Source organism: Crinia signifera, chromosome 11, assembly GCF_055691185.1.
Source record: "Crinia signifera chromosome 11, ASM5569118v1, whole genome shotgun sequence".
In the NCBI taxonomy this organism is placed as follows: domain Eukaryota; kingdom Metazoa; phylum Chordata; class Amphibia; order Anura; family Myobatrachidae; genus Crinia; species Crinia signifera.
The window spans coordinates 73,940,084-73,952,326 of record NC_139227.1 but is presented as its reverse complement, the minus strand read 5'-3'; the positions used below and the strand labels follow the sequence as shown (position 1 = coordinate 73,952,326).

General features: G+C 43.9%; 1 protein-coding gene across 1 annotated transcript in view; it reads right to left on the bottom strand.

The window, feature by feature from the left end:
• Positions 1-2,486: 2,486 nt before the first annotated feature.
• The window catches only part of LOC146045784 (solute carrier family 22 member 6-A-like), a 37,813-nt gene continuing 28,056 nt past the window's right edge, over positions 2,487-12,243 (bottom strand). Inside the window, exons 7-12 of the mRNA XM_083164840.1 lie at positions 11,332-11,455; positions 9,582-9,697; positions 8,049-8,263; positions 7,859-7,967; positions 2,750-2,953; positions 2,487-2,596 (exon numbers count right to left, since the gene is read on the bottom strand). Coding sequence (XP_083020966.1) covers positions 2,512-2,596; positions 2,750-2,953; positions 7,859-7,967; positions 8,049-8,263; positions 9,582-9,697; positions 11,332-11,455 — 853 coding nt within the window. The 3' untranslated portion in view covers positions 2,487-2,511. The remainder of the gene's footprint in view (positions 2,597-2,749; positions 2,954-7,858; positions 7,968-8,048; positions 8,264-9,581; positions 9,698-11,331; positions 11,456-12,243) is intronic.

Genomic DNA, 12,243 nt, shown 5'->3' with positions numbered 1-12,243 from the left:
TCCGCGTGTCAAAGGGCGGAAGTGATCATCTTGGAGCTCGTAGTGACGCGCACAGGGTGGATGCGCGTCAGGTACGCAGCAGGAGATATCCTGCTCTGATGAACGGATGTTTGTAGCGCCGCAGTTAAGTGTGCACTGACGGCCTGCTTAACATTGTAAGGCAATGTAAAAGCTACTGACCTAATTCCCATTTAAAGTAGGAGCGCTTTTCCTGTTGCACACTTCCGGCTGCTGATTATGAATTGCACGCTATGTATATTAACACATGGTAAGAGCATAAAAATAATATTGATGTATTCTGTGATTTATCATATGTGAATATGAGTGACAGGGATGTGGTCCCCGCTCATATATCTGGAAAATATATACATTTATTGCTTGACTAACATGTTATAGTACACTTCCTGTTGTGAGTAGGGGGAGTGGTGTACCTTTGGTATAAAAGACCCACATGGAGCATGGGTAGTTGCACACTGGAGGAGGCAGAAAGGGGGTCTTGATAAAGGTCCAGCCAGGACCGAAACGTCGACCTGTACCCACTGTTATGCACATGGTGACTTGAAAGGTGGTATGTACCATTAAAAACTTTTGCTTCAGCAAGTCCGGTGAGTGTCTCCCACTTTTCTACTCGTATATATTTGGAAGCACCCAGGATTGGGACTTTCTGGCTTCAGGCACCCCGGCAGTTGGCTCAAGGATTGGGAGAGTGCTATCCTCTACGATATGGACATGTATGTATATATATATATATATATATATATATATATATATATATATATATATATATATAGTTATATATATATATAGTTATATACATGTCACATTAACCATACAGTATACATGTAAACCTGAAATAGGGTTACACTTGGCATAAGGGGGGAAGTAGGTGGAGCGAGGGGGTTATGCCATGTGTTTGCTGCTTTCAGAGCAGTGTGGGGGCATATATGTATGGCACTGTGGGGGCATATGATATCTGGTACGGGGGGCATATCTGGCACAGTGGGGGCATATCTGGCACTGTAGGGGCATATGTGTGGCACTGTGGGGGAATATCTTGCAATGTGGGGGTATATAAGTAATGGGCATCAGTTGTGCGGCAGCAGCGCAATGGGCATTATAGTGTGGGCCACAATGGGTAACGGGCATGGGTAATATGTATTTGGTGTGTGACGCGTAACAGGCATTACTGTGTAAATTTTGTCCAACCACCTTCGGTGCAAAATATCCCTGTTTGTAGTTAATCTGGCTACTACATGTTGTGTGCAGGATCCAATGCACAAGCCCAAACAAAAATGTAATTGTGTTCTAAAGGTTTGTCATGTAGCCCCTCCCCCTCATGTCATATGAACATGCCCCAACCCACGCCCATTTTTGCCGCACGCCTTCGGCACTCAGCACAGTACCACTAGGTCCTTTTTTCTACTTGCACCACTGCTATTTTACTGCTGCTACTACTACTACTGTTGATATTACTACTACTACTACCACTACTGCTGCTACTAGTACTATTACTACTACTGCTACTACTGCTATTGTTATTACTACTATTACTACTACTGCTACTGTTACTACTACTACCACTACTATTACTGCTACTACTACTACTATTACTGCTACTGTTACTACTACTACTACTACTGCTACTACCAACACTACTATTACAACTATTACTACTACTGCTATTACTACTACTACCACTACTATTACTACTATTTCTATGACTTTAGCTTAACCCCATATTTGCACTTTGCAAGTAAGTAAATATGTGTTTATAATATAGAGTCATTTTAAATTAGTTGCATCTCTTGCAGCAGAAACATGCCTTGGTTTTGCACTGGAGTGCACTCAGCTTACTTTAAGGTATATGACTAGACTCCATGTTTAGGAGCCATGCTCCTCATCAGTTGGTGCACTCTCTACCTGGCTGGAATCCATCCCTATATACACAGTACTAGCAGAGAGGATTTCAGAATGTCCCTTGGCCATTGTACACCTTGGAAATGAGGACATGTACTATTTTAAGTATAAGAAGACTGTTCAGTTATGATTAAGAAGTACAGTAAAATGTTTGTTGTATGATCTTGCCCTTCTACCAGATCCTCTCCAGAAACCACCTGCATGCAATCTGAGCTGTCTTTCATTATCTCGTCATAGCTGTAGGGAGGTGGTCCCATGGATTTTAAAAAGTTAGTAGGTAATTGTGTGCCCCCCCCCCCCCCTAAAAAAGGAAAAATGTGACAGTAAGACCCAACCTGCACTCTATATTGTGCTGGAGGAAGGGTTGGTGTTGGCTTATTTTTATACAGTTTCCTTAAATCAGGTTAATTCTATTTTTGATGGTATTATTGACATAATTAAACATGCTGAGATACATTATGAAGGCTATGTTGTTCCATGTCAGGCAGTATTCTCTTCAGGTTCCCACAGTGATCTTCACTGGATAAGTCTCGTGAGGCCAAGTAAGAACTCACATACAGTAAATAAGCTAAGATTCTGTTATCTTTATTGACATCACAAAACATCATGTACAGAATTTGTGGTCACTGCCTTTAGAGGTGTTGTGTCCTTCTTCTCTTCAGCCACATGTGGCTTTTTTCTGTATTACAACAAAAATGACATTATTACAACCATTTTGTGATTACAGGATTTGCTCAATTAAACTCATATTTTACTATGTTATACATATCAGCTCTTGTTCCATGGGTTACACTTAAAAATGCTTAACTGGTGTAATAGAGACTGGACTTACCCTGTTACCATCTCTTCTATGGTGTCTGGCAGGGGTTTGTTGACTGTCTCCGGTAAAAAGTAGATGAGTATTCCAGATATTATAGGTGCACCGCCGTATATGAGCGCAGGCAAGAAAGGATAGAAATCACTCAGCATCTTTACTAGAGGAGCCACGATACCTCCGACACGTGCCATGGTGGAACCCAAACCCAGACCACTCTGTCTGAGAAGAAATTATGTCATTAGTGTCCCATATGCTACATATGTGATAGATGTATTGTACATATGTATAAAACATTGTATAAAGGATACACGAAGAAGGCAAATATAACCTAGAGGGAGAGACACGTAAATCTTTCTTTGACACTTTATATTGAAACACTATTTTTTTACCCATTTTGAGCTCATGGGTAGCTCTCACTTAGATCACTCTGCAGTCTCATATTCCACTTGTACCCGTTATCTGACAGACCCATGATACAAGGTGTCCCCTGACTTGCTCTTGATGTGTCAGCCTCTGTGTTTCTATTACCCCTTTTGCACCGCACACCGGACGCGGGTAATTGCCGGCCCAGGTCAAAGTGCGGTGTGAAAGCACCAAAGCTTATAATTCTGGTCGCCAAATCCGGCAATTCGACCCAGGTTACTTAAAAGAAGGGTTAAACCAGGACTGCTCTCTGTATAATGGGAACCTCGGGTTTAATGTGAAAATGATAGACCTGCATTGGACCTGGGATCACGTTCCTGGCTCTGACCCGGCATAGCGACGTGAAAGGGGGTATCTGCAGGATAGTTATGGTTTTTATAATTTGTTCTCCTACATCACATTTTTTCAACCACTGAGCAGTTCTCAATTGTGCTGCCACAGCCAGAGATGCATTTTTAACTCTACACCCTGGGGCACATTGAAAACAGTTGGCATTGGCATAAGGTCTCTCCTGTGTTCTGCAAGTGTGAAATATTGGGGTTTTTTTTATTTTTTTTTTACGTGGGGGCCAATTAGATTTTTTTTTCATGTGGGGGCCAATGTTTTTTTTTTCCTGTGGGGGGGCAGTGTCTGTGTGTTTTTCCCTGTGGTTGACAGATGGTGTGCCTTTGCAATTTTAAAATCTTGTTCGGTGTGCCGCAAGTTGAAACAGGTTGAAAATCACTGTCATACTGTAGATCCCTGTGGGAGAATTGTGAAAGCTAAAATGGGCCTGTTAGATGCAATAGAAGCCATATACTGTATATAATATAACTATACTGGTATCTGTATTTTTTTTGTATTCATGACATTACATGTTCATTCTTGGGTAGTGACCATGCTCTTCTATTCCCTGTCTTCCCTTGGTCCATGTTTTATGGCTGCCTAAAAGAACTTTGATCTTTGAATAAAGCGTTGTACAAATCGTTTAACATGAACAACTGTATAATCTTATAGCAAGTCTGTGCAATAAGAGCTACTCTGAGCTAGTTTGTCTTCTATATCCCGTTAGTCTGATGCATAGCCTTGGGAATGGACCTATCAGAACAAACGGAATGTTCTGTGAGTAGCGGAATATGTGGGAATAGTATAACATGCATTCTACTGTGAATTCAAGCAACCTCCTGATTGCGGAGGGTGAATTCTGCCAGAGGATGGATATGTTTATTTAATGTATTACATGTACATGTATATGTAGAGAAATACCTAAACTCAAAGGTTTTTAATAAGTTATATTATATTGTTATTTATTCAGAATCCTCAATTTGGATAAATCCTTTTAACTGCAAATCTTTGATATAGAAGCAATTCTGCTTTAATTATGTACTCACCCAAAAGGGCTCATATCAGGCATATCTTACATTTAAACTCAGACGTAAAACACAATAAGAGAGAAGGTGCAATGTATGTCAGTGTAATGATCCGACTCTGCGACTAGCTAGATGTACAGTATGGCAGGAGAAAGCAGCATACAGTACATTCCAGAAGTGACCAAAGCACAGAAAGGTCACATGATACAATACCTCCCAACTTGTGTCCTGTTCTAATCGGGACCTACTGTGTTGAAGGCGCAACCTGTCTGATAAGAGGGTAGAGCTACATGTGTTGTGGGTGTGGCCTCAGGCAGAAGGGCGCGTGGTCATCTATTCAATGATCACCGGCTGCTCTACACAGCAGCAGTGATCACTGGCTCCCTCAACCTGCCCCCCTATCCGGGGGAGGCAATGCAACCTGCGGGAGGAACAACCTTCAATTATTGGGACTGCCCTGCTGTAATTCAGACAGTTGGGAGGTATGTGATGGTAAATGCTAACATCAAATTTCCCAATTTGTACACAATATTATATAAGACTAATCTTACTAATAGGATGTACATATGGTTTGATTTTGTCTATTTTGTCAATTTGATCCAAATGCGCTGCCCCGTGGCATTAAAATCGAATAGAAAAATAGACTATACATTACAGATCTTACTATATAGTGAGCCTGCTCAAAGCAAATGCTTCGAAAGCTAGTCTGTTATCTTGTGATTGCCTCTGTGTTCATGCATGGGTGAGAGTTCGCTGCCAACAGATGGCAGTGTTTCGAAGACACACAAACAAACACTAGAGTGACTGGATATATATATATATATATATATATATATAGTCTGAATCGAATGTGTACATGGTATTGAATTGGGATTGAGTAGCAAGTACATTGCACCATTTGCACAACCCTTAAATATAAAAGTTACATTTACCAAAACAATAAAAAAGACACAATACAAAATAAGAGTACAAAATGAATTCAATTAAAATCCGTCATTTGTTGTCTCACCCGTTATAAATCTACATGCTGAACTCCAAATGCCAATATCAAGAAAGTAATGTGATTTCATGGGTACAAGTTGATACAATACAACAGCCACACTTATTATTTTTTTTGGGGAATCAGTGGGATGGATCCGATTCCAGACACAATTAGCCAATCAGAAATCGCTGTCTGTTGAGCAGGGGTGTGTGTTTTGCATCCAGCACCAGCAAGAGATAAGTATCCAGGTATAATTTGCTCAAATTTGTATGACAGCACCATCACTGTACTTGGCCTATGCTTGCCTGCCTGCCAGCTCCCATCCCTGAGTTGCCTTTGGGCCAGATGTATCAAGGTTCAAAAGTGATAAAATGTAGAGTGATAAACAGCCAGCCAATGAGCTCCTACCTGTCATGTTACAGGCTGGGTTTGAAAAATAACATGTAAGAGCTGATTGGCTGGCTGTTTATCACTCTCCATTTTATCACTTTTGAAGCTTGATACATCTGGCCATAAAGTGCATAGTTACTGACTCTCTGGCTGCTCTCTCTCTGGGAAAAAGCAGCCAGGTCGACTCAGCAGGGGGCGGTGCAGGGGTGTGACTAATCACAGCGGGTGGGGTGGAGGCCTGATCAAAGAAAGGAGGTGGTATGGGGCGTAATGGCGATGATTGCCTCATTGTAGCTATACAATGCCGGGATGTAGATGGTCTGTCATGTCATCAAGTAAAGCCAAGATAGAAGTTCGTCGGTCTGCAGGTAGCGGGCAATGGCTAAGTGATGTCAGAGTTATCTTTTGCATTATCCCCTTCAGAGTGTCATTAGGTTTGCAATGCTTTTATCCTCATCCTGACAGCATCACTAGGAAGTGGGCAGGATGCTGCAAGATATGGAAGAGCCAGCTTAAGAGGGTAGGCGGGCATGTTGTGTATGTACATAGGGCCTATTTCATGTATGTATGCTATGGCAGACCACATGTGCTGAGATCACTCTGCACATGCATCAATGTACAGTACTGCTGTGATCCCACTCACAATGATAATTTCATGGAGAAGTGAATGATAGGAGGTATTAATGGGTAGTGGTTGCAAATATGCAGGTGTTTCATAGCCGTTTTTGGGGCAAGCTTGTACAAATAAACACATGGCACCTGTATTGCTACTGCCATGTCCAGTCGGTATAGTCATAGGACTGCCCTTAAGGACCTCATACACTATGAGATTTCACCCGATTCTGACGGATTGGGCCAAGAAGTCAGGTGAAATCAGCCTACATCGCACATGCATGACATCCGATGCCCGTGCGAATTGGATCTGAGCTGCAGGTTGGACCTGCTGCCTGTCCGACCTCCGAATTGGCCCCCTCCCGGCGGCAGGGAACAGGATCAAATGTGATACCTCACATGCAGAAGGACCACTTGCAATGTCTCGGGCAGCTCAAGGGGGATCTGCAGGTCATACACTTCTGCGACTTCTCACAATAGCGTATGGCCTCCTTTAGACTCAATATTTCACTTTTTGTATATAGGCCGTGAATGTGTGCACGATTGCAAATGAGTTTGCAATAGTTGCAGTAGTTACCTCTTTTCATTTCTGGTACTCACTCGCAGAGCAAAGCAGCCGTGAGCTCCGCCTCCCCCCCCCCCCCCCACAGGCCATTGCCAGCCGCGGGAGGAACAGCGGGACAGTCTTCATATCATATAGTGGCACTGGCCTGCTGTAATTGGGACAGTTGGGAGGTGTGGTTATAGGCACAAATATGTACATTGGCATCAGTGCTGTGTGCACGTTTAAATCTATGCGCAGAGATCCATCCAAGAAAGGATCAGCCGGAGAGTGTACATGAAAAGTTTCTGTGTAATGATAGAGATGTAGAGAATACAGTATATATTTTAGACTGCTAACATGATGAAATTCCTTGCATCGGGCATGTACAGTAAGGTCAATAAAGCAATTACAACAGGAGAACACTTTTTAAAGCAGCATTTGCTTACATGACATTTAAATGTTTAAATAATCATCTAAAAAATCAAAGAAAAAAATAATAGATTTCTTTTCTGTTCAATCATAACTATATGTAACATACAATTACATTTTCTGAATGCAGATGCAGCAGCAGTGCCCCCTTGTGGCCTAGCATCAATTCTGTTTATGATACAGTTATTGCATGTACTAGCTAATGATTAACTTTATTTATTGTTTTAGCACTAGCTAATTACATAGGGGCAGATGTATTAAGCCTGGTTAAGTGAGAAACTGGCCGGTGATAATGCACCAGCCAATCAGCTCCTTAGTATCAAGTTACAAGTATCAAGTTAAAAAATGACAGTTAGGATCTGTGAGGCAGAAATGCATGTAAATGGCGCACTCACCTGATGACTGTAGGATACAATTCTGTGGTGTAAAGAAAAACACAACTAAATGAAGCAGCCAGACAGCCTTTCCCAAATACTGCCAGGCTGGTCCTCAGTACCTGAAGGTCTAAAAACACAACATAAATTAGATTTTAGATCTATTTGGGAGACACTTTTAGAGAGTGCATTAGCTTACTTTATCTCTCACCATTTGGTACAAAGATGTTTGCTAATATAGCCAATCCACCAAGGAGGAGCGAGAAGAACTGTGTAACTCTCCGACCAATGTAGATCATACTGGTAGTAGAAACTAGCTTGGCTGGGAAATCAACAGACCCAAAGATAACCTGAATGAGATAGATGCTGACCCCAAAGTTTTGTAGATCCATCGCCAATCCATAGTAGGCAAAACTAGTGGAGAACCTGGGAAAAAAAGTGAAAATGTGCAGCTTGGTCAAGTTTTCTATATATAAAAACCACGTGTTCCTCGCCTTGCAATACCCTGTGAGGCTGACTGCTCTATGGCTGCGTGCCTAAAATGACCTCTACATCATACTTACCTACTCTCCCAGATCCTGCAGGAGTACCCAATTTACCGGCTCCTGCTCAGTGACAGCAGCTAATGCCGAAATACTGACGCTGGAATCCCGACCGCCGCACAATGCCGACAAGGGGGGGTCGAGGATCGTCGACCCCCCCCCCCCCCTTCGGGCTCGGCAGCACTCGCCACGCAGCAGGTTCGGCACACTATTTTATTCTCCCTCTATGTGTGTGGATACCCATAGAGGGATAATGTGCCGGCATTGCGGCGGTCGGGATTCCGGCGGCGGTATTTCCACCCCCGGGATTCCGACCGCCGGCATATTGACCGCATCCCCGTGTAGCACTATGCTTCTGACACAGTGCAGGAGCCAACACAGCAAACAATCTATAGGAGGCAGCCAACATCTCCTGGACCTCAGGAGTTATAAAAACGGAGATCAGGCAGTGATGCAATGTATCTTCCCATTCCCACAATCCATTCCCTCTATTTAGTAAAACAGAGCACACATTGACACCTTTCTTCTGTGTCACTGAGGTGAGTGATGCTGCGGCTATTGTATAGTCTACCAGATAGATAGATAGATTTATCAGTTTGACACCCTGTACACTAGAAATAGCTTCATTTGTACGTAGTGTCATGGGAATACTGCCCTTCTGCTCCACGGGAGGATTCTGTCCTACCTGAGCTCGCCTTAGGACCCCTGCGTCTGACAGGTGTACCGCCCCAGTCAAACTCCCCACCTGCCACTGTCCCCAGAGTGTAATGGGTGTAGCCAATTATTTTAAAACATACCATATCCTGAGACGATGGCAGCAGCACTGCCGTAATAACTGGGAAAATACCAAGCACACTCTTTTCACGGAAATCTGCACATGCCAATTAGAGTCTGCATCCTCGAGCTCAGACTTGGTACTGCACTGCTAGTAGCGGATAGGAGGGGGCATGCGGGACTCCTCCTCTCTTAAAATGGCATTTCTCCTGTGACAGTGGTCCTCAACTTCAGTCATCAAGGCACACTATCAGTCCTGGCTGTTTATTTGCTTTATTATTATTAGTATTGTTATCATTATTGTTATTAATATTGTTTGCTACAACTACTTTATTGTCTGCATGCTGTTTTTTGTACTTTAACAAGTGGCTTTGCTATTTTCTTTGTGGTCCATATTTCGAGACTAGGGAGGACGACTGCTTTCTTACCAAACAAAGCTCAAGGCAAAGGATATCCTCCGCATTATATTAGTTCGAACCAAATCCAAAACTGTATAGGATGTTTTTGCACAAGCCATCTCTTTCATCATGTCAGCTTTTAGCGTCTATATGGAGAATAAAGGAAACATCTAATAAGATGCATAAAGGACATATAGCTACAGTTTATGCATAGGGAGAGGTATCAGCCGGAGCAAAGAAGTATTAATGCCACTGTATAGGTCATTGGTACGATCTCGTCTAGAGTACTGTGTTTAGGTCTAGAGGCCATGGGGGAGATTCTCTAAGAATCTCCGCCCCCCTTCGCCACCCATCGCATTTATAATTATCGCATATGTTCTAACATATGCGATAATTATAGCAAAGGACAGCTCTTGTGTTAAGAGCTGTCCTTTGCGGTGAGAGTCGCCGGGTCCCAGCAGGTCCCGGCTGCTCCCCCCTCCCTCACACACCCAGCGCTGCTGCGCCGGGCTCTCCTCCTCCCTGCACCCAGAAGAGGATCAGTGCAGGGAGGAGGTCACAGGTCCGGGCAGCACTGCTCTGTGCTGCCCGGACACAGGTGAGGGGGCGATGCGGGGCGGCGGGGGTCCGTGCGGGGCGGCGGTGGGATGCGGTAGAAGCCCATTGGCTTATATGGGGCATTGCCAGAAAAATCTCGGTAAAAACCCCGATAACTGGGTTTTTACTGCATTTCTTGTTTAGAGAATCTCCCCCCATATCTCCAGAAGGATATAAATATATTAGAGGTGGTGCGAACAAGGACAACTAAAATGGTGCATGTCCTACTGTACATCACAAAACATACCCAGAAAGCCTAAATCATCTCAATATGTATAGTTTGGAGCAGAGAAGGGGCAGGGGGGACATGATAGAAACTTTCAAATATATCAAGGGTTATAACAAGGTCCTGGAGGGAAACATTCTCCAAATAAAGAGAACTATTAGAACACAAGGACATGCACTGACACTGGGGGGAAGGGAGGTTCAGGGGAAAATCTGAGGTAAAATTACTTCACAGAAAGGGTAGTGGACAAGTGGAATAGCCTCCCATCAGAGGTGGTAGTAGCTAAGACAGTAGAGCAATTTAAACAATTTAAACATGCGTGCGATGCGATATCGCATCGCACCGCTTAAGGGCTGAGAGCAGTGGATTAATTACATACATTACATAGGGAAAAATCGCATCGCATCGCACGCCCAAAAAAACAGCATGCGATGCGATTTTCTTACGCAGAATAGCCCACTAAGCAAATAGCTTAGTGACTTTGGGGGGTTGGTGGCACTCGGAATGAAGTCAGACCACACAGTGAATAATACCGATGGTGCACCTTGATAAAAGAGCCGCTGGGCTCAGAAACATCGGTATTATCCACTGTGTGGTCTGACTTCATTCCGAGTGCCGCCAACCCCCCAAAGGCTATATGAGGATTGCTTAACTGGAGGGAACCGGGTCTGTTTGTACATTATAATTAGTCTTCACTTATTGGTCGTGTGGGAGTGCCTCCTATCCAAGAATATATATATATATATATATATATATATACATATATATATATACATACATACATATTCGCTTTATCTGTTCTCTTTATCTACATAATTGACCACCTACATCACTATTCTGCTTTCCCACACATATGTAGCTATGATTACTCTGTCCTCACCTTGAACATCTGTTCACATTTTGGCTACAACCACATACCAGATCAATATTATCCTTCTGTACATTACCATTGCATACCTCTAGTGTTATGCTCTCACCCTCTTCTTCCTTCCCATTGTACTTGGCTACTCTCTTCATCTCTTTGACAGCCTTAGCGGGATTACCAGAGAGGACAAGCCAGCGGGCAGATTCAGAGAACCACCTGTGGAGTAGATTAGTAATATATTGTAATATATAAGTTAGAGGCTTCTGTTTACAGTTATTGGTTCTTAAGCAATAGTTATGCTGCCCTGTGCTTGCACTGCACCTAAACCTTTGACATCATGCTCAGTAGACAGCGCCACCAGTTCCAGGAAGTAGCGCACTGGCTAGAGCAGGGGTGGCCAACCGGTCAGAGGTAAAGAGCCGAAAAATATCGGTAGTCAAGCTAAAGAGCCAACATCATGCGCGCGCCTAAGGCGCATGCGTCAAAAAAGGGGCGTAGTCTATTTTGACCCCTTGGGTGGGTGTGATACAAATATGCCTCCAATAGTGCAGTGCCATATATACATATGGCCCAATAGTGCCAGATACACATATGCCCCCCACACGGTGCCAGGTATGCCCCTATGGTGCCACAAACTGCTATGCCCCCACAGTGCCACAAACTGCTATGCCCCCACAGTGCAAATTTCCCAGCAGCAGCACTCACCGTTGTTGCTTCCGGGCTGGGAGAGGACAGTCTGGTGTCCCCCTGCAGTCCTGTGATGTCACCGAGGGGAGGAGAGCACAGCACACTGCGCGTCTCCTTCCCCCTCACTTCCCTGTGACTGGGCCGTCCACCAATCAAAGCTCGCTGGCCGGCTCCTGATTGGCTGCTGGCCCACGAGCTCTGATTAGCGGACGGCCCAGTCACAAGGATGCACAGTAAGGAGTAGGAGAGATGCGCAATGCGCACTCTCTTCCCTTCAGAAGGAGAAGGGATTCAGGGAACCGGCAGCAGGGGGGACT